The sequence below is a fragment of the Ambystoma mexicanum genome, chromosome 11 (assembly GCF_040938575.1).
Source record: "Ambystoma mexicanum isolate Mex_15411 chromosome 11, UKY_AmexF1_1, whole genome shotgun sequence".
Taxonomy (NCBI): Eukaryota; Metazoa; Chordata; class Amphibia; order Caudata; family Ambystomatidae; genus Ambystoma; species Ambystoma mexicanum.
The window spans coordinates 843,922,248-843,945,687 of NC_090934.1; the positions used below are offsets into that span (position 1 = coordinate 843,922,248).

General features: G+C 47.5%; 1 protein-coding gene across 10 annotated transcripts in view; it reads right to left on the minus strand.

Moving 5' to 3' along the window:
* Positions 1 to 4,007: 4,007 nt before the first annotated feature.
* LOC138503805 (3-galactosyl-N-acetylglucosaminide 4-alpha-L-fucosyltransferase FUT3-like) overlaps positions 4,008 to 23,440 on the minus strand; it is a 128,708-nt gene continuing 109,275 nt past the window's right edge. For all 10 annotated transcript variants that reach the window (XM_069623813.1, XM_069623810.1, XM_069623812.1 and 7 more), the window contains one exon: positions 4,008 to 7,350. In XM_069623813.1, coding sequence (XP_069479914.1) covers positions 6,287 to 7,350 — 1,064 coding nt within the window. In that variant the 3' untranslated portion in view covers positions 4,008 to 6,286. The remainder of the gene's footprint in view (positions 7,351 to 23,440) is intronic.

Below are 23,440 nucleotides of genomic sequence, written 5' to 3' on the forward strand. Positions count from 1 at the left end.
GTAGCTCAAGTGGGGCATGGAAGCTTGAAGATCAAAGCAGGATTCTATGTGTTGCCCGTCAGCACCAACACCTTACTAAGCTGCGCGGCGGCTGGAGCCCTCGGACTAGTGAGTTTTGCGTACTCCGTGTATGTGGAGGACATCCAAACTCTGCTGAAGAAATATGCAAGACTATTCCAAGGAATTGGACGCATGGCTTGTGACCCGGTGAGGCTGCACATCAATGAGTCTGTGCAGCCCATTGCCCTCAAGCACCGCAGGGTGCCCTTCCACCTGAGGGAGTTGTTGGACAAGGAGTTGGACAATATGGTAAACTTTGACATCATCGAGAAGGTGGAAGATCCGATACCCTGGGTGTCCCCAATTGTGGTTGCCAAGAAACCCAAGCAACCCGATTCGTTAAGAATCTGTGTACACATGAGGCTCCCCAACAAGGCGATCAGGAGGGAACACCATCTCACACCAACAATTGATGACATTATTGCAGAGCTGCAAGGGGCTCGCTTCTTTACATAGCTCGATCTCAGGGCTGGATATCACCAAGTCCTCCTTCATCCAGAGTCGAGATAAATAACAACATTCACGACTCAACGGGGTCTGTACCAGTACAAGCGACTCAGCTTCAGAGTGTCCTCCGCGGCTGAGGTCTTTCAGAACATTATCAGGGGTGCACTGGCAGACCTAGAGGGCGTGCTGAACATCAGCAACGACATCCTTGTGTTTGCCAGGTCGGAGGTGACCACCTGCAGAGACTTGCCAAGACATTTGAGAGACTTCACTCTTTAGGCCTGATGCTCCACCGCAAAAAATGTGAGCTGCTGAGGACGAACATCGAGTTCCTCAGATTCATGTTCAACGCGGGAGGGGTGTCATCAGACCCCAGGAAAGTAAAAGACATTAAAGACGCGACACCTCCCGAGAATGTGTCAGAAATTCGAAGATTCCTGGGAGTGGTCACATACTGTGGCCGCTTCATCAAAAATCTGGCGTCCTAGTCAGAGCCTTAACGGGCCCTCACTAAGAAAGAGACAGTGTGGCAATGGGGACCGTTTGAGCAGGCGGCCTTCGAGGACATTAAAAGCGCACTCACAGAGGAAGACACCATACCATGACCTTTTTCAACCCTGCTCTCCAGTCGGAAATCATTGTGGACGCCAGCCCGTTTGGCCTGGGAGCAGTATTAACACAGGTGGGTCCAGACTCCAGCGTTCGCCCCGTGGCCTATGCCAGCAAGGCTCTGTCTGAGATGGAGCAGTGTTACTCTCAGATAGAGTGAGAGGCGTTGGCCATTCTCTGGGGAGGCCGGTGACCGTAGTGACAGACCACACGCCCCTGCTGCCGATCTTAGCCGGCTCCTCCTCAAAACCACTGGCGAGGATCGACAGGTGGATGCTGGCTCTTCTCGAATATGGTGTCTCACTGGTATATCGGCCTGGATCCAACAACGCCGCTGACTACCTCTCTCGCCATCCGGGTGGTCACCAAGGTGGCTAGGCTGATGCCTGCGCAGAGGAGGCCAATGAGCACATAAAGTTGGTGGTTCAGGCGACCACCCCAAATGCCCTGCCACACGAAGAACTGGAGGTGGCAACTACACATGACGAGTGCTTCTGCATCCTCAGAGCGGCATTACAACAAGGTTCGTGGAAGAGTGTACTGGAGTCGCTTGCAGGGCGCATGCAGGAGGAGAAGGTGGTGCTCGAGCAGCTGTGGCGGGTGCAGGAAGAACTGTCGTTCTCAGAGAAAGGACTGTTATTGAGAGGTGACCGGATTGTGGTCCCGCAGGCCAAAGTCCAAGAGGTTATTGGCCTAGCCCATCAAGGTCATCAGGACGCTTCAAAGACCAAAGCCCAACTACGCCTAAAGGTGTGGTTCCCTGAACTAGAGCGATGTATAGATGAATACGAAGCCTCATGTGTGTGGTACCAGGCAACCTCGCCCACCCAGAGGGAGCCTGCCATCGAAGCCATGCCCCGCGGCACACGTCCCTGGGAGGTTGTCCGCGCTGACTTTGGGTCCACACCACAAGGAACTCAATTCCTGGGGGTGATAGATGAGTATTCTAGGTACCCGGAGGTGGAGTTCATCCAGTCGGTGGCCTTCGAACACATGTTGGTGGTGGTGGAGAAGGTGTTTGCTGCTCATGGCCTACCCACAACACTCTGCTCTGACAACAGGGCTTCTTACAAGGTGAGCAGTTCACTGCCCTGATGGAAGACTATGGGGTGCCACATAGGAGGGTCACCCCACTCTGGCCAAGGGCCAATGGAGAGGCCGAGAGGTTGATACGCATGCTGAACAACGTCTTCCGTATTGTGCAAGGTCAAGGACAGTGCTTGGAGAGGGCCCTCTATCAGTTCTTGCAGGTTTACCGGACAACCCCGCACACCTCGACGGGGGTGGCCCCGGAGGAAGCCCTGTTCAAACGGAGCCCGAGAGGGCTGCTGCCAGAGGTTGGTGAAAAGGAGCCGGGAGTCATCAATGACCAACAGGTGGAGCAGGAGCAGCGGCTCCGGATTGAGGAGGATAATGTGAGAGGCCTCCGACCTCAACAACTTGTGCCCGGGGACGAGGTGCTAATAAGAAACAGGCACCCCCATGGGAAGCTTTTGTTAACATATGAACCAGAGCCGCTGGACGTGATAGCAGTCAAGGGGTCCATGGTGACTGCCTCGGATGTCCGGGCTTCGGTGACAAGGAACGTCAGTTTCTTCAAGAAGGTGGGGAGCCCATGACTGAGGTGACCCTGGATCAGGACGTTGTGGACATACCCGATGAGGGCAGCGGCCCAGAACCCCTCCCTCAGTCTCCTGGGAGCACCCCAGCCGACAGTGGAACTCCCATCCCCGAGGCAAGCAGGAGTTACCCCCTGAGGACAAGGCGAGGGAAACCTGCTCGTTTCAGTGACTATGTTTTGGAGCCATGATTGTGTTTGACCCCAGACGGGTCTGCCAAGCGTGGGGTGGGAGAGCCAGTGGGTGGATGTGAATAAAGGCTCATTGGGCACATGTGTTTTGGTTTAGAGTGTTGGTGTGTTTTGGGGGTTAACTGTAGTTATGCCAAGTTGTATTTTGTTATTTGTTGTCCTCATGAAAAAGGAGGAGTGTTGTGCTGCCCCTTTAAGGGATCAGCATGAGGCGGAGTGACGTTGCACTCTGCCACGTGCACTATAAATAAAAGGGGCATACCCAGCCGCGTCAGTGCGACCGGGTCGCCCGAGCCTGAAGCACATCTCCGCTGTGAGTCTCTGATGCGGGGGAGACCAGGGGCTCATGGAATATCGAAAGGGGGGTCAGGGATTTCCCCACAACACTGCCCACTCAAAGCACCGTGTCCACCCCCTTGAAACCTTAAACTCATATATTGGCTTCTCTTCTACATCTACGGGGACGACACCCAGACCATCATCCCACTGGAGTAGGAGCTGGGTTACACCACCTCATGCTGTCACTTACGCATCTCTGCCATTTCCCACTGGATGGGAACCACAGACGTGTCGATGTTATGCTCAAGTGAGGTGGCAATCATCTTTCAAGGACATCCCAGTCTTTGAGACCTCAGTTCTGGTCATCCACTTGCCCCAGACCAGCCCGTATGGTCGGAAGCAAAGGTTTCAAGTGTCATGCACATCTCGCTCTACTTCCCTATATCAGCAGGGTTATCTGTCGTCTCCTGTTGCTATTGCCTGCGTTTGCCACACACGTACTCCCCCTTTTTGCTCTGTCATACCCTTCTTCACCTGCTTGGTCATAATTCGGCCTGGAACAGGAAGACGTGCCCTTTTGGTCCAGACTCCCGCTCCCTGGAATGCGTTTCCTTTAGAGATCCGGTCCATCCTCGCCAAAGCATTTCCCCCTGTAAGGGTCAACGCTGGCTCTGCGACAGTGCCTTCAACTGCTGGTCTGGCCTGTGTTCTCCTCACCAGGGCTAGTGCCAAGACAACACATTGTGGAACACACATCTTCTATAGAGAGTAATACATAGACAAAGAACACTTTACACTGATCTGGAGTTAAAAGGAGGTTTGACTTTTTTTTATTTTGGAAATGAATAAGAGCGATCTGAATGAATTTGGAACAACAGGGTCATACCACTGACATGTTGTCTAGTACGAATTTTAGGACATATTTTGAACGTTTTCCAGAGACTGTAAGCTAATGAAATGCATGCACTATATAGGGTTTTTACATGCTTTATTATGAATGTGTAATGTGGTAAAGTCACGAATCCTGTTCAATTGTGCATGCACTTACGCCCATTGTATTTTGTTGTATTGCTCATAGTTTGGATGTGGACCCTGCAATAAAAAGAAAACATCAGGCAAGCTAAAGGCAAGCCATTCTTAGCAGCATTGACACACAGACACTATTAGGGTACGTACACACATATATACACACATGCATCAGGAAACATTTGCATGCAGCCAGTTTCTAAATGGGTCACATGACTTAACTCAATCAGGTGGGGTCATTCTGGGAATGGTCAGGACAAGATAGACCAGTCAGGCGGTTTATGATGGATGTTACAGCATCACAGAGTTGCAAGGAGGCCATCAGCTGTTCCATTGGTGTGGAGAGTATGTCCTCTAGAGGGGGCTGCCTTGGGCCCAGGTGTACCCTGTGTCCCAGTTGCAAAGGATCACAGCTGTATGGTCACTTGATGGATGACAATGTGTCTTACAAGTAGAGGTTACCATCAATGAAGGGCACTGACACTCATGATCACCATTTTAAAAGGTGACTGCGCCCTGAGCTGGCAGCACCTTGAGACCACGGAGGCATAGGTGAACCCTTTACCCAATGCACATAATAAATAATGACCCCTGTACATTATTTTGAAGAACTTGCGACACAGCGAGCTGTAGGGCACTGGAGTACAGTTTAACTTAGGAGAGAATAAGGAGTGGGTGATTGTGGAGGCGTGAATCCATTGTGTTATTCTCAGTAGAATGGTGCAGATGCCAAAAGTTGGGGTGAAATGCTTTTTTCAGGGGTATGAGCAATCCGGATTTACCATAGGCTTTTTAGGGAGTTCGATGCAAGTGGATTGCATCCCCTTCAATAGGTTGTTGTGTTGGCAGGAAAGTCCTTCTTTTGGCTGGGCCACATAGTTAGATGCCCTACGAGCCAACACGCCATCCAGTATGATACCATGGAGATGCAGGCAGAATTTTAGAAAAGGCACCCACAGAGAGGAAGTAGAGAGTGGCATCCATCATAACACCGGAACCAGGGGAAGCAGAAGGCTGAAAGAGCAGAAGTGCAGTTGGATTTAGTGAGAGTGTGGGGAAAATCTGTCTCAGCCAGCAATGGAGGAGGGACATGTGGTTTCTGCATGGCGGTCATATGAGGACCTTGATTCAGGCTTGGCTTAGAGCATCTTCCCAGAGTCATGACTAGTAGAGTGGAGTATTTTCTCCTCAGCCATAAAGTTCGGAACATTCAAGCTCTCCCATTTCTGCATGCTAAAGCATGTAGTGCAATGACAATTCAGGTCTGTCTCTCAACATGTCCCATTTGCCACGTATTTGCCAGAAAATCTTATTACATACTAATTTACAGGCCCATGTACACGGGCCAAAGTGCATGTTTTCTTTGACATAGTAGGACCACTATATATCCTAAGCCAACAGCTGCCTCTAGCGGTGTCAACAGACAAAGCGATGCAAATTGGACCACTGTATATCCTAATGTAACAGCTACTCTAGAGGTGACAACAGGCAAAGCTACTGCATCGGACAAACATACAGGGACAAACATACATCTGGCCTTTTATTATATTGTTAGATAACCTCCCACCGCTTGCCTGAAAACTGTGCTATGAGAAGCCTGTGTAATACAAAGAGTCCTCACTGTTGAAATCTGGCATCTTTTCCATGTGTATTTAAGCATACAAACATGCTCCATGTTGCTGTACGGTTCTAATGACCAAGAACCATTGTTCAGCAATATTCTTTTGGATAACATGGCAGCGCAGACCTATATATTGTCAATCCTGCTCTTGTTTCATACTTCTGTTTGTTGCTTACTGTTTCCATCTCTCTCTATGTGCTTATGCATCCTCAACCCCAACTGAATTTACCACTCTCATTATGTAGTCTCATCAGACTGCCTGGCAACATTGGTACGCCTTCACCCCTTTCTTCCTGATGTCCTTCTTTCCCAGCCAGAACTCTTCACTGCTTCCATATATTTATTTAACCAAAGAATGACCCTCCTTGCTATCCTTATTCTGGCTTCTCTACTGCACTTTATGTTTCGGTGTGCATTTTTGCCTAGGAATTTGTTTACACAAACCATTTCATAATGCTGGGAATGGTCTTATATGTTGGGTTGTTTTGCAGGAAGACACATGCCTTGCAATAGTGTGTTTGCCAATTTATGCTTCCCACCACCTCATAGTGAGAACGCCAGGTAAAATACTTCTGGTATCTCTCGTCGTCCTTATCTAGCGCCAGAAGGAACTCGGCTAGCTCCTTGGCACTGGGGAAGTCATCCACGTGGATAAAGGCTTCAGCTGGGAGGAAACGTTCGTAGTTCTCCCGGGTGGGGCCGAGTACCACTGGCACTGTCCTTGAGAGCAGAGCATTGTTCCACAGCTTCTCAGTGATGTAGTCGCGGGTCTCAGAATTCTCAAACGCCAAGTAGAACTTGTACTGGGACAGTACAGCGGTTTGCTCATCCCTTCCCAGCTGCAGGTTCCCGGGTCCAAATACATCAACTTGGAGATGTTTCTTCAGCTCCTCATAATAATGCACCCTCCTGAGGTTTGGATTCCAGTTACTGGTGGCCCAGGCCACCAGCCTGGACTTGGCTGGAATGTTGAAGTTTTGGGGCTCCTTAGACAGCAAAGCCCACCCATAGGGGGTGAATATATCGGAGTCCCGTCTATATGTCATGGTGAGGTTCATCATGTTGTCAAGTCTATCCAGATAGGAAATGTGAACCGGAGACTCTAAATTGAACCAGATCCAGCGTTGGTTGAGTGGTTGCGGCCAATGAGGCAAATCATTTGGCCTGTTCATGAGGTCTGCGTGGTGAAAAATGACAGCATCAGCATTTCTGTAAAACCTGCGGTCCGATGTGAAGAAGCAGCCGGTGATCCCAAATAGCTCTGCACATTGGTTTAGGTTGAACGGGTCGTTAAAAGGCAGTGTCCAGAGCAGGATGATGATCCTTGACTGCTCCCAGGAGGCTTTTCTCTCTAGGACCGGGCACTGTACATCTGCCGGTGTGTGCCACATCCTCTGTATGTAGAATATTAATGCAAGACTGATGAGTATTTGGAGTAGGAGCCAGATTGACACCTTATCGGTGGGCAACTTTGTCATACAGAGGACCATGTCAACAGCTGAGAAAGAGAGAAAGAAAGATTAACAGAGGGCTGCAAAAGTCATTATGGAAGACATTTGACTACATAGCAGACTAGAAGAATCGCTACAAACACCATGTGAAGACGACCAGAAATCACATTGTACTAGTAATTTGTCATATGCCCAGCATTTAAACATTCTGTTGCTCTGGGAATTGTCTATAGGACTAGCATCCCCTCTACGCAATGTGCTGTATACTGTCTGCATCTTTTATTTTCACAGATTACAGAGTGCTCAAGATATGTAGTATTTTCAGCACTCCCACATTAGCCCGCAGGGTGGGTTCTATACATCTCCAGGATTCACACTTTGAAATGTGCTGTAAGCATTATTATTTTATTCCAGTAGTCACATATTCCATCAAGCTTTCCATATAGTTGTATATTAACTATTGAAACATGCACTGCAAAATACTGTACACTCTCCATACATCCCTCATTTACACATTGCACACTACAGATCTCGAATACATTTTGTTAAACTTTGCATTACCCCTTTCTCCATTATTCAGGCATTCACTCTGCTGTATATTTGTTATTTGTCCTGTGTTTACATATTGCACTGGGCTGTAGGATTTCTCCATCTCCAAGATTAGTTTAATTGAGTTTTCTTTCACAGTGCTCCACCAGCCAGTAGGGGAATGGGTAGAGCAGAGCTCATGGCAAAGATCAGAATAGAGTTCCACTGCGGGCCCCATCGGTCTATAGGAAAGGTCTGTTTTCAGTCTTGCCTCAAAAGTGCCTCTCTAACACGGCACAACCCTAGATAACGAGAGCCTGCTCCTCCAGACCCACTAGAACCCTTTAGGCCCACCGTCTCATACAACCCAAAGTTAGGCGTGCCAAAGTGGTAGGTGCAAGTTTCCCTTACATTGCAGCCAAACAGTGGAGCTCCCTGATGCCCACCTTGAGAGCCGAATCATCCTGCGGGACATTCTGCAAAGCCCTCAAAGCCTGGCTGTTCGATTAGACCTGATCCACAACGCTCTTTGGGTCAGGTATCACGGAATGTACGTTGCCTATACTATCATTGCCTGCCTATTGCAACACTATCAAACTGTATGTAACTGACCGCTGTAACAGCGCCTCAATGCCCTTGGGCTGCTGTACGCTTAATGAATAAATAAATAAATAAAGTTCACGAGCTCTGGTTCCATGCAGGGCTCTGTAGGGTGGCAGCTCAAAAGTGAGAAGATGTTAAACTGTAGGATCTCCCTCACATTGCTTTTATCTGCGGGGACGAGTGTCACACAGATAATGGGAAGCCAACCCTAGGCCTCTGGTCCGCTGCTCTGAAAGGAAAGCTCAGGTGAGGCAGCCTGGGCCGAGATGGGAAAGTCTCTGTGATGGGCATCGAGGGCTTGAATTTGAATTCAACACAATGGACCTCATTACAACCCAGGCGTTAAGGGTTTAACGGCGCCGTCGGCGCTAATTACGCCACAGGAGGACAAGGATTGTCCAGGCCACAGCTGAGCAGACCAGGAGGACCACAGGCGAATTGGCGAATTGGAGGCTGGCCCGGCCGCTAGTAGTTCCAACTCCAAGCCACAGCAGCAGGCAAGTGTGAGTACTACACTTCATAGAGCCGACACCGTTTGCTCTCTGTTTGGAACTGTGAATTGTAAACCCAGGGCAAAAAAAGGTACCATCAAGGGAAGGGAACCCCATAGTGCTTGCTAAGCTAGTCAGTCTTAACGTGGCACCAGTTCTCATCTCTTTAGGTAAAGGTGGGCAACTTCCCCTGCCCTGTAAGTGGGCAAGGCAGGCTGGCCCTTTAAGGCCTGGGGTAAGATATTGAGGCCAGGCCCTCTAGCCCTCGCAGCTCGTTGACACCAAATCTCCAGTGTTCCCTGTAGGCCACTAGTCCAGCCCTGCTGCTCATATGCCATTTTTCCCTATCTGTACTCTAGTGTAGTAGTTTCGGCTTAAAGATGTCGCAAGCAACACCTAAATGCCCAAACTAAAAAGGCGGCAAGCCACCATCATTTCTCTCAGTATACCCCTTCTGCAAGTTTCCTTCTGGGAAAGAAACTGGGCGAAGCATACCACCCCTTCACTGCAAGCAAAGTGGTAAACTACCGACAATTTCACTAATATTTGTAGCACACGGCAGGCAATTGGCCGAGCACAGCGTGTTATATTGCTTGAAGAGTGCATGGATCTTCGGCTTGAGGTCTATTGTATTAATGTGAAGATAAATTAACCAATCCTCATAAGCGAGAGGAAACTTCACTTTAAAATGCATTACTGAAATCCACTTGTCGTGATGGCGGCTGTGGCTGCAGGTACACTAAATGATCAACTTTCTAGTGTATAATTGGAAGACACAGGGTCGACTAGTTTTATGAGCCTAAAAGGGGTGTAGTGTGATGTCACTGCTAGCAAGCCAAAAGCCCCTGCAAACTAAGGACCAAAGGGGAGGGAAAGAGGTCGATTTAAAGGGAGGTCGGGGTTGGCGGTGGGGTTCTAGCAAATCGATAAAGGCCTGAAGGTGTTGGGGCAGATGGTATGTCAGGATGAAAGGAAGTGGCTCAGAGTGGGGGGTAGATGAAGCCAAGGAATTAATGCAAGCAGTGATCCTCAGAAGTCTGGTAAACAAACAAGCTGTGTAGTCTATGCACCTGTCTTCCAACAAATTGGCCAAGAATAGAAAGTTAGGAGAGTTAATTATAGAAGTAGGCAGTCACTGAGATTGTCTGGGTCTCCCAGTTAGCCTCTTAATTAGGAGGAAGGAGGAGGGCTGGGTTGTAATTTAGTCGGTGAGTACGTAAATGAGCAAAGGCGACACATCGGAGACGTTCAGTCGCTTCAGGCCAAATAGATACATGACCCCAATATGGTGACCTGTCTGACAAGTTTGTTCTATGGTACGAGCCAATCAAGAAAGGTGCAACCAAATGGCAGCAGCAACAGGCCAGCCACTGCGGCACCAGGCCCAAGTTATAATGTGAGCCAAATGCCATGGACAGGAAGGAACAGACACCCTTTTGGTTCCTGTGAGGCAGTACCTGGGGCCCGGAGATGGAGCAGCTCATTCCACAGGTTTGCTGCTGTCCGGCCCTCCGCAATCCCCTCTTTTCTGGAACAGTTTTTGAGTTAAGGGGCCAAACTCATCAGCAGGGGACACTGCACCATTCTGCCTATATTCCTGTAAACTCCCGGCGGTGCTTTTGTCTTCAAAATAAATAAAAGGGAACCCCTCTGGGGGAGTGGACGTGGCCCGCAGGCTGCAAGCAGATGCAACCTGGGTTTGCACTTGGGGCCTTGGAATGCCACCAGGTGGCTCGTTTTCCTGGTAATGTCCTGTTTTTTAACCAGTAATCGACACGTGCCAGCCTGGTAAGAGCAACCGAAAATCATAAGCCTGTGTTTCAGCCCCACCCCTCCTGTGACTGCCTTCTAGAGTTGCCTTATGTTAGCACTGTATCGACAGGCCTGGGATTAATTGCATCGGTACCCCTGGGAACTAATCTGGACAGGACCCTGCCTTAGGCCTACTGCCCTTTGGTGTAAACGGTGGGCCTTGTGTGTAGAGTGACCCCATGTTCTCCACATTCCCACACTAGCATTTGTATTATAATAGGTATGTCTAATTGAACCGACCCAAAACCACATTTCCCATGATGCATTAATTTGCTACTGGAATTGTGGAATAGTGGTGTTTCCTTTGACGTGCTTGCAACTGAATCACTGGGCGCCAGCAGGGCTGTGACTGAGTGTGTGAGTTCTCCAGTCTACAAGTAGCTTACCCTGGATTTCCATTTTCCATTTTCAACTATTGTTCTTATTAAACTGCGGCCTGCCATAAACGTATTCAATGTTAATGGGCTATGAAGACGTACTCTGTGGCAAGCAGCGCTGCAAGGCCATGTGTTGCTCTGAGAGTTTGCTAGAAAGCAGCATTGTTTAAGCAAAAAAACAACACATTTCCTTATAGAATGTTGTTTCCTCACTGCACTTCCCAACTGAATGACATGTTGGTGTGATAGCTCAGCTGTTGAGCACTCGCTGCTGCGCTCTGTGTTGGACCTGCGGCAGGTTTGAATCCCGGCAAGGCCATCTCAGACTTTTATGATTCTGAGGTTGATAAATGAGTCAGTGCAGCTTCAGTTGGATGATCCTGTTCGTAAAGGTTCTATGCAAGCGCTTCAAACCGCTAAATAGATTACAAATCAACGCGATATAAGGTAACGGCTTTAACGGACACTTCTTGGTAAAGACTTTGAATGAAAAATAAAAGCAAGCAATCTTAGACTAACTGAACAAAAATAATGAGATGGTCTGTGCGACTTGGCAAGGTAGCCTGTGTGCGCGTGCTGTGAGTAACCCGGGGGGGCAGAAGTAGTTCCTCTGGGGCTTTGTGGGTTTGTGAGCGTGGGGCTCAAAGTGTGTTGTTGTCGTAGGTGGGTCTGCATTATGTGAGAACCCCGAGGCTTCACTCGGTCTCTGAGCAGTGAGCACGTGGGTGCAGTGAGTGTGCTGGGCTCTGGGCTGAGGCGCGACTGGACTGTGTGCGTGGAGTGAGTATCTCTGGGCCCAAGGGAATGGCTTGCTCGTGAGTTTAGTGTTGTTGTGCTCCCTTCAGGGCTGAGGGTGATGGGAGCCTGAATTTGAACCCCTACCCACCCAACCATTCCAGGAGTCAGGTATAATGGTATTACATTGCATTCTTCTTAGTACATCTACATTGATAATAATGGCGCCTGTGCCAACCACGGTGGGAGGGTCGAGTTCATTCGGCTTCCGTGGTTCGGGGGACAGTGTCGATCTCTCTTCCCTGCAGTGCTTGTGATTGTGACAGAAATCAACAAAGGTCAATTATTGACTAAATGTTTGTCACTGAGAGATTGAGAACCCAAGTTGAAAATTTACAAGTTTTCGACATAGGACGAAGTGATCATTGTATGCTAAAACTTCAATTGAAAGCACACCAAACGAGAGAACCACCAAAACCAGATCACTTAGCTGTGGTACCAGGGCGAAACCGTCTCCGGCTAGAGGAGAACAACATACGTGACATACTGAAATCGTTGGAGAATAAGTATGACCCAGAGAGACAAGAATATACTGTGCTCCTAGATGCATATCGGGAAACATGCATGATGAAATCAAAGCCTGATTTTAAAAAAAAGCATGCGTGGGACCACGACATAGCAAACAAACAAAAAAGTCTTAAATAAAGCAATAAGAACTGCTAAACTTTATCCAGCTGAGGAAGCCCTGAGATTAAAAAAACAGGCAAGACAAACCTCTAAGAACTGCTTGATCAGCCACAGATCTGTAATGATTCAACATGATGCGGAGTTAATGATGGAGACTATATCCAAAAGAAACACAAGCTTCCTTTGGAATCTGCTGAATAATGAATATGTGCCCCAAGGAGTGCTCATAAACAACATGGTATCCGAAAAAATATGGGTTAACCACTATACCGAAATGCTTTTCGGCAAAGAAAATAACGTGGTTACACAACAAGAGCCTGCAAACGCTTGGTCTATTTCGATTGAAAAGGATGATATCTTAAGAAACATTACAAGACTCAGCACATACAGGGCTCCTGGACAAGACGGCCTGACAAATCAGCAACTAAACCAGCAGCCGGAATTATGGGCCGAATTCTGTTATGTTCTGTTTGCATCCATTTTACGGAACCGAAAAATCCCGATGTCATGGCGGAGTGCAATCGGCGTCCCCATATCTAAAAAAGGGGACAGAACACAGCCAAAAAACTATCGACTGATTGCACTCCTTGGCGTGGTAGGTAAAATCTTCGCAAGTCAGCTACAATGTCAACTCTTGAAGTGGGTGGAGGAAAACGGGAGATTTGACCCACGTCAAGCTGAATTTGTTAAAGGTGTTGGCTGTGGCCTTAACTTAACATTGACAAATTTCCTAAAAATTGAGGCAATACGACAAAACAGAAACATTTATATAGCATTTGTTGATTTACCCAGTGCATTCGACACTGTGGATAGAGGACTGCTCTGGAAAAAAATGAGAAAATGGAAGTGCCTGGAAAATCTGTTGCAACGCATTAAAGAATTACACACTAAAATGGTCATTAACATCAGACTAGATAATGCTGGAACACTCAGTCAACCAATTTTGACTAACTGTTGTGTAAAACAGGAATGCCCACTAGCAGCTACCCTGTTCTGTTTATTCTTATCAGATATCGGAGAAGTCTTCGAAGCCATTAATTCTAATCCACGATAAATCAATGGCAATGAAGTAAATTGGCTGTTGTACGCCGACGATATCGCCCTACTTGACCTGACTCCAATTGGCTTAACACGAAAATTAGCAGCACTGGAGAGCTACGTCATTAAGAATAAACTAAAGATTAATCCAGCTAAATCGGAAGTATTTATTATGCAGGATCTTACTCGGACAAAAAAAATAATCAAAAATCGAGAACCAAAATGGCATCTAAATAACGAAGTGCTAAAGTGCGTCTCTAAGGTCAAATATCTTGGAATGTGGATAAACAGAAACATAAACGATGTGCCATGGGTTGAAAATGCAAAACAAAAATGTAAACAACTAGCTTGTCAAGCTATGGTTGCAAATAAGAAATACAGGAAGTTTTCCTTGTTGCCGGTACTTGCTCACTACAATCAGAAGGCATTCCCAACTTTAATATATGGCGCAGAAAGCGCTTTAGGAGCCCCGGCTAATTTATGGTCACAACTTCAAAGCCAGTATTTGAGAAGAATACTTCAACTGCAAAAGGGCTTACCGTTCGCATGTTTGCGATATGAACTAAATCGAATATGAACGAACGTGAAGGTGCTCTGGAATATGCTGTCCCTATATTCGAAAACTATTCTGGATAAGAGCATGCCGCAGTTTGAAATATTAGCACATATGAAGGAAGGGAACCAAGAATCAATACCAGCTAAATGGATTAATGCTTGTGAAGTACATTTGAAGGAGCTATGTACAGACTGCGAGACATTAAAAAATAATCCGAACTATGTCAAAAAAAAGCTGTGGGAACGAAACTGGTGTGCAACCATAGACAATCGAAATCGTTATAGACTAATGAAAGATGCTGCAAGGGAAGGGAAAGATCGAAGTAACCTCCCGCAATATTTGGTGAAAGCCCCGAATGCTAACTACCGAAACATTTTTATGAAATATCGACTTAACCTCTTCAACAGAAGGGTAAATCGACACCAGAGATTCAAACAAACGTCAACGTTATTAACATGACGCTTTTGCGAGAACCATTTGGAGACCTTAAAACATCTAATTCTAGATTGCAAGGGGCTAAAATTGTTGAGGACGACACACTAGAAACAAGTGGTAAGCATATACCCCAATTTATGCAAAGAAGACATGTGGTTAAAGTTCTCTAATCCGAGAGAGAAAGATACTTATGGTCTGATAAGTTTTTTACAGAAACTTGAAATGCTGTTGAAAGACTGAAATTGTATGGAAAACAAAAAAGACGAGAAATGGGAAGGCATTTGAAATAAATTCCTAACAGGAAAACTATTGCTCGATTTAAACCTTTGAAGATCATGGATAACTGAAAGAACTTTGTGGACATGATAGAGATCTGGCGTTGTTATGTAAAGATGGGGACCTTCTCTGCCTCGCCGATCTACCTTGCTTGTCTTGAGCCTCTAGTTTTGTGAATCATAGATTGCAATTTCCTTTTCTTCCTCTCTTTTTCTTTTGCCTTCTTTCTCGTCTCTTTTCTGTTTTCATTCTTTTTTTAAAAAGTTTGTATAAACTAAATGAAATAAAAAAAAAAAAATTAAAAATAAATCTGTAAATGGATACGTTCATTTCCTGTGACTAGGCCCATCTACAATGCATTCTCTGCCATCGCGGCCCTTCGCTTCTTCATTCTCTGCCAACGGGTTTCATCATTACTTGCATCACAACCCCCGTAACACTTCCGAAATGACAGGACAATATCCACTTCACCTTGGCCCTGCTGACACTTGCAGACTTGCCAGCATTCTGCATTACACGACTCGTAGCAAATTCAGTCTTCAGGTTGGCGTATTTGTGGCACGCAATCGCATTGGCAAGCAGAAGTGTACACCGGATATTTTGGCAGTTCAGACTGGCACACTATTTTGCATTGTAAATTATGCACTCTTGAAATAGCACACACATACTAAGTGAAGCAGTCAAGCCGAGCATTTATACTGAAACCCGACGGGCAAATACATTACTTGTGGCTCATTTCAATGCATTTATCATGACATGGTTTGTTTTATCTGTTCCCTTATGAAAAAAAAAGTGTTCTAGTGATTTATGAATTGTTGATGCACCCTTTGGGCTTTTGTGTGGGCATGCCCAAGGCACTTGCCAGGCACAGTCGACTTAGTGGTATTAACTTCCCATTGTTGGTAGCAGGTGCAAAATGGTGTGAGCGAGTACCTGGGCATATCATAGCAATGCCTGAGAAATGCCACTTGTACACAAGTCAAAACTGTTGCTTTGCCAATGTTTGTTTTTAACAGGACTTCAGAGCAGGTCACACAGAATGCCTATAAATCAAGTGGCTCTAGGATGACCTGGTTAAGACAATTTTATTACACCAGTGGTGGTTTGCAACTCGAATTAAGCGATTGACTCTCAGAAGCCGACTTTGATAAACACTAGCAGGCACTTCAAGTGCAAAGTTTGATAAGGTCTGATTTAAGTGAGTTCAAAGAGTTCCCATGAGCAAATGCATTGCTAGGGAGGGTGTGAGGGGGCTGAGGAGGTCATAGCCCTGGGACCTCTTTTCATTATAGCCCCTCCTATCCAACCATTGTCACCCTAACCAACCTTCCCTGCTGGGGTTGCAGTGCCCTGTATAAGCATTGACTTGCAGCAGGTCCTAAAACCATAGTGGGGGTGGTTGGTTCATGCCACTCCTGCGCCTCGGAGCTGCGGACCGACCCTGTCACAGAACTGTATGCAAAGTAATGTTATTTTATGAGTTGTGTTGTAATGTAACAGACACATGAACCCTCCATACATAGCATTTTCTGTAAAGTCATGAGTTGACGCGATTCACGGATGATGGTTTGAGGGCCACTTTTTTTGAGGCGAGGTGTGGGCCACTTTTTTGAGGCAAGGGGTGGGCCATTTTATTTTTGGTGTCCGGGCCTATTCCTTGTCCCAGTCCGACCCTGACTGATGTCTGGCTAAAAAAGCGATGTTCGGCTTGGTTGGAATACTTGATACTTTTGTCACTTGTAGCTGACAGGTTTTCTCTTCAACAGGGGGCCAAGGCTGGGTCTGTGCCACAGACACATCTGCAGACGATTATTTAAAAAAAGTATCAGTAAAGAAAGGCAGATATCACTTTTTTATTGTTAAACATTTGTATTAAATGATTTTCAATGTAAATATATATAACAGTTATATATGACAACACAATAGAATTGCACTAAATCATTAGTTATATCACTAAATCACACCAATGAACACAGAAACATTGCATCAAGCAAAACACAGATGACTAACAAAGCAAGCTGTATGAATATTACAGAGGGAATGCCTACATAAAAGGGGGTGATGGCACTACACACAAGGATACTTTTGGGGGAGGAGTGGCCTTTTTGCAAATGCTAAAACGAATTTTAGTTTTGGAAAAGCTTACTCTAGTTCATAAACCTCATGAGCAGTTAAATATTTCAATCTAGAGCTTTACAGGTGTAGAGGATCTCATATAATTATTGAATGCATCTGGGGGGGGGCGTGTAAAGTGAAAGATCAGGAGGTAAAGGCCTTCAGAGATATCGGAGTGCAAGCTGGAGGCTAAATGTTCTAAACCGAGTAGGACAACTCGGTGGGGTAGTGCTCATGCTGCAGACATATGTTCTATGTATCGCCCAGGTAAACTTTCACCCTTCTGTTGACAAGCATAGTCTATCTGAACTGGCTAATAGTAACAGCTAGTAATTAAGGCCTTTACCATGATAGATAGAAGCTCAGCGTGTTTTTGCGAGAGAGATGCAACGGTGTTTGTGTGAGAGAGAGGGGGGTGGAGGAAGGAATGAGGGAGAGAGGGAGAGAGGGAGTGATAGGGAGTGAGAGAGAGGGAGGGGGAAGGAGAGAAACAGGGGGCGGGAGTGATAGAGAGAGGGAGTGAGAGAGAGAGAGGGTGGGAGACGGAGGGAGCGAGTGAGAGAGAGGGAAGGATGGACAGAGTGGGAGGGAGGGAGAGAGAGAGAGGGGGAGAGAGAGAGCAGGTGTGACAGAGAGAGGAAGTGAGAGAGAGGGTGAGGGAGACGGGAAGAAAGTGAGTGAGAGGGAGGGAGGGAAAGAGAGAGAGGGAGAGAGAGGGACTGAGAGAGAGGGGCAGGGAGGGGGAGGGGGAGAGAGGGAGACTGGGACAAAGGCAGCGAGAAAGGGGGACTGAGGGAGGGTGTGAGAGAGAGAGGAGGGGGGTTCCAACTTCCAGTGTTTACAATCATGACTCCAATCCCTACCGTTTGCTCAGACCGGCAGGGAGAGAGCATGCCATTGAAATCACCAACGTTTGTATTGTGTAGCACTTGAGCAGTCTTCAGGGTGCTAATTGATGCAAACCTTTGTCGTTAAGCGCCTTCCTGGAGCCAGATGGCACACTTTTGTCAGGATTGGAAGGACCATTTGGAAGGATGAGTAGACATGTGCCAGTTACACTCCCAGCCAGTGGCGCCGAGTATGGGGGGGCTCCGGGGGCCTATTCCCCACCCCTGGGAAAATCAAGACGGGGCTGAGCCCCGCCCCAACATTGATGGCCCTTTCCATCGATACTGCATCACTTCTCTCCGGCCGGGTAAAAGTGTGAACATGTCCGATTAAGCCCTGCCCTCTAGGACTCATATTGGTGTATGGTCCTGGAGGGAAGGGCTTAGGGCAGCAGTATTCAAACTGTGGGGCGCGCCCCTCTGGTGGGCCGCAGCCTCATGCCCAGGGAGGCGCGCATCCGCAGTTTGAAAAAAATAAATAAAAAAGAGGATAAAAATACCAAAGGATCGGGCTGTTGCTTCATCAACAAGCAGCAGCCCGATCCATGGTCCCTGCAACACATGTTTAGTGCGACAGGGGCCGGGCCTTTGTGAGGCCTCAGGCTCCATTAACAGCCTATTTATGAAGACAAAAGAAGGTGTGCTTTTTATTTTCTTCATGAATAGGCTCCTAATGGAGCCCGAGGCCTCACAAAGGCCCGGCCTCTGTCGCACTATGGGTGGTGGCAGCAGGGTAGTTTCTAGCCCATTTGGTGCCCAGGGTGAAACACTAGGAATGAGCCCCCCACCTCGTGCCCCACTCCCACCGCACCCCACTCCCACTGCACCCCGCGCGCCACTCCCAAACTCAATATAACACTGCACAACATTGGGACACGGGCACCAGTGGGGGCACAACAGTGGGACACAGGGACCAGTGGGGGCACAACATTGGGACACAGGGACAAGTGGGGGCAAAACATTGGGACACGGGGACCAGTGGGGCACACATTGGGACACAGCAGGACACGGGGACCAGTGGGGGCACACATTGGGACACAGGGACCAGTGGGGGCACACATTGGGACACAGTGGGACATGGGGACCAGTGGGGGCACACATTGGGACACAGGGACCTGTGGGGGCACATATTGGGACACAGGGACCAGTGGGGGCACACATTGGGACACAGTGGGACATGGGGACCAGTGGGGGCAGACATTGTGGCACAGGGACCAGTGGGGGCACACATTGTGGCACAGGGACCAGTGGGGGTGGGCTGGGAGCCTGCTCTAACTTCCGTAATGTCACGTAGTACTTTTGTACTACGTGACATTACAGTCAGAAGAGGCAGCGCCAGCACCTGCTACGGTGCTGCCGAACTCTCTTTCCTCGGCAATCGGCGCCACAAACCCAGACATGTGAACCCCTCCAGCCAGGGGCAGGGACTGGGGCAATTGCGCCCCTGGGGCAATTGCACCCCGGGCAGCTGCCCGCCTTGCCCGGGCCAAGAAACGGGCCTGGGTGGCAGCAGTGGTGTGGAACTGCCCAAGTGTTCGCAATTTGGAATATTTTGGTGAATGCCGTTTTTTATTTTGCACACTTTAATTCTCTCTTCATCCGTCTACAGTAACCTCAAACAAACATTGGCAATGCCAACCGTTTGGGCTTTTGTGCAGACAGGGGAAAGGCACTTGCCAGGCACAGCCATAGTGGTATTAACCGGCCATTGATTGTAGCAGGTGCAAAATGGTGCGAGTACCAGGGCCCAGGGCCAATGCAAGGAATTTTGTCACCCTAGGCAAACTGTCAGATTGTCGCCCCCACTCCAGATTCTAACCATTCTCAATCAACCGTCCTCCCACCAACCCCCACCCTCCCACAGCCTTGTTTTCATGAGATGTGTATTGCCCTGCAGGAGGGGGTGACTTCTAGGCCAGCATGCATAAAAAGAAATCAACAAACGAATGTGGGGCAGCTCAAAACAGCAGCTCCAGGTGCCCTGACAGATTTGGCACCATACCACGAAAACAAAAGAAACAAGCAATGGCAATGCCAATGGTTTGGCCTTTTTGTAGACATGGGAAAGGCATTTGCCAGGCACTGCTGTAGTGGTATAAACTGCCCATTGATGGTAGCAGGTGCAAATGGTGCGGCTACCTGGGCATATAACTGCAGTGCCTGGCAAATGCATTGTACCTATATACAAATCAAAACTGTTGGCTTTGCCAAGGCTTGTTTTAACAGGACTTCAGTGAAGGACACCATAGTGCTTATAAATTGAGTGGCTGTGGGCAGGCCTGGTAAGACATTCTTATTATATCAGTAGCACGTACAGCTCAAATTAAGTGAATAACTCTCAGAAGACTGCTTTGTAAAAACATATGCAGCCACTACAAGTACAAAGTTGTATGGTAAGGCTTGACTAAAGCACGCTCAAAGTCATGGTATGGTATGGTAATGTTAATTTATAAAGCGCCTATACACAAGGCAAGTGCCTCAAAGCGCTCAAGGAGGGTGGGAACATGGGGACAAAACAACAGTCGTTCAGAGCCCTTGAAATTCTGAGACGATAATAGTCTTCACAGGCAGAGTAAGTGCAAATAACTCAATTAACAGTTGAGACACAGCAAATAGGCCTGTCGACGATTCTACAGTTTTACCAAGTGTAATTAAGGGGGGTAGACAGGGGAGAACAGACAGACAATCTTCAAACACGGTGCATTCGGATCGTGGAAGTGCACAGACAGTTCCAGGGGGGGTCCAAGTGCACCCATTCGGTGGATACTAGGCTAAGTGCAGAGAGAGCCACTCTCTTGGGTCCTTTCTCAAGTGCATTGAGGGTGGGGTGAGTGCAGGGTGCTGAGACAAGTGCAAGAGAGAACTGGTGGGGTGCCAGGGACCTGTGAGACTTTGAGGTACACCAGGGGGCCAGTCAGCAAGCTGTAGAGAAAAGGAGGGAGAGAGGGAGAGAGAAGGAAGAGGAGAAAAGGAAGGTCTTAAAGGGATGGTCTAGTAAAACATTTTATTTAAAAAATAGATAGGCCACAAAAATACTAGCATCCTCCGTTTTAAAACTTCCTATGTAAAATTTTGAGCTATTCAAGCTCAAAATTCGAAAAAGCAAGCACAGGGGCGCAGCCATTTTGTGAAATGGAGGCCCTCCTGTGCTGGCTTTTGCTTTTGCGGCACTAATGAAGGAAAAGCCAGCCAGCTGTAGTAAACAAAGTCTACCACTGGGTGGCTTTCCCTTCATTAGTGCTGGGACTCGGAGGACGCGGACCGGAGACCAGAGCAGGAAAGCTGCAGCTGAATCTCGGTAAGTGCTATTTACAAAAAATAAGCACTAGCTGCGGTTTTTTTTTCTACGTTTTCCGGGCTGGAGAAGCCCGGAAAAATTAGAAATAAAACTGCAGCTTTAAAAACGTATTTATGTTTGCGGTCGCTTTTGAAGCGCCCGCAAACATAAATACAATGTTATTGTGTTGGAAAACGCTGCGGTTTTTCTTTCCAAGTTTCTCAGGCTCCTCCGGCTCGGAGGAGCCTGAGAAACTTGGAAAGAAAAACCGCAGCGTTTTCCAACACAACCGCGTGTGCTTCTGCCTGCTGTGGCTATCACTTTGGGTCTCTGGTGCTCCCCCAGGGGAGCACCAGAGACCCAAAGTGAAAGCCACAGCAGGCAGAAACACACATGGTTATGTTTACATGCCGCGTAGTGTTTCTACCTGCAGCCGGTCCAGTAACAATGGTGCCGGCTACTGCCCTGGCGGGCAGGAAAGGCACCCGCTCACAGACCTTGACGAATGCTCCGGCACTGTTGCGCACAGTGCCGGTGCATCCATCCTCCCCATTCCCATTGAGTTCAATGGGACTCGAATGGGAATGGGGAGTAATATTTCCCGGCGCTTGGCAATATGGAATTACCGGGACTGCTGGGGCTGTAATGCCCCGGTAAGTCCCCATTGCCGGGTGCCGGAAAAAAATTACTCCAGCGGCAGCCGTGCCATTTTTACTGGCATGGCTACCGCCTGACTCATAATGAGGCCCCATGTCTTCCTTACACCTCCCAAAAAATGAAAACATATATTATATATTTAATCAAGGATGAACCCAGACCTGAAATCACTGGGCTCAGGAAAATAATGTCTAAACCCACAGCACTAACAATGAAAGTAAACACAAGGAAGGTAAAAATGGGACCTACTTACAAAGACAAAGGGGTCATTAAGGCAAGGGAAAATTAGTACTAACAAAGAGATTCATGGTAAACATAGGACCTCATTACAAATCTGGTGGGGCAGTAAAAAAGACGCGGTAATTCTGCCATCACCTTTTTTGGGCGGTAACAGAATTACCGCTGTTTTTACTGCACCTTCAAATTCTGAGTTTGACAGTCAAATGAGGGATTTGAGCATCATCCTGGAAGTGAATCCTCCACTTTAATGCCAAAAATCGGTGGAATCGCTACAGTGAAATTACAGCCCAAATCCCCATGGAGTCCTATGGGGATTAACACAACACTTCCATCACTTGTAATCCTGTGTAAAACCCACAGGACTTAGTGGCAGTAACAGTGAATGATACTGGTAGCCATTTTGTGAAATTTAATTCCAAATTTCCACCAAACAGGAAATGTTTAGATGGTGTGAGATCCAGGAAAGGAGCCCACATCTTCTTGGGAGTACTGAGCAGCCACATGTGTTGATTTCCAGCATTCAGCTTCTAACAACATGGACATACTTTCAATGTAACATTCAGTTCAGAGCACTGGCTTGCATTTACAATTGCATAGAATAAGATGTCTAGCCGTAGTAAAACCTGTTTTGTAACAAAACATCGAATCATATGACTGCGAATCCCATAACATGGGAATTTGTTTTACGCATTTTACTGTAAAAATAGATGGTGGGTGGGATTTGGGTCTCAATTAAGGTGGGTGATATGGGGGCCGGGGCTGTGGGGGTCTCCCCCACATATACTTGCGGTGAAATGGGTTAAAAGTTGGGACTCGCAGTGATATTTTCGATGTTTTAATGTAGATCCCTAAAACCACGAGTTAACCATTGGTTAAGAAATATGGACTGCATTTTTAGGCCTGATGTGACATTAAACAAGATGGTCTTGATGTCAGTATTCACACTTTGACGTGTAACCAGACTCATTCTCTCAAAGAACTGGTCTCAAAGTTGTTTCACTTTAGGACATTTAAAGAATAGATAAGCCGGCATGCTGTGTTTTTTTCCTCACTCCTCAAGCTCTCACTCTTCTCCATCGAGCATAGTTTTGCCATCTGTAAAGGAGCCCAGTCTGCACAAAGCAAGAGTCTCAGCTGATTGCATTCCACACAGAAACTCAACTGGCATGATGGGAATCTTATGCCAACAAAGAACTAGTCAATACATCTGCAGTTCCTCCAGTCTTCACAGTCCTTTTATGTTTAATGGATGCGATGTCGCAGGAATAAAAGGCAGACACGGAGCTCTGTAATGAACGTCTTCTTTACTTCCCTTCTTCCTCGAACTCCCCGATCCCGCCCCCCTCGGCGTCACTTCCCTTCTCTTCCCGCCGCCCGCCCCCAACGTCACAGAGACGTCAACGTGACATCTCCCCCCTTTTTA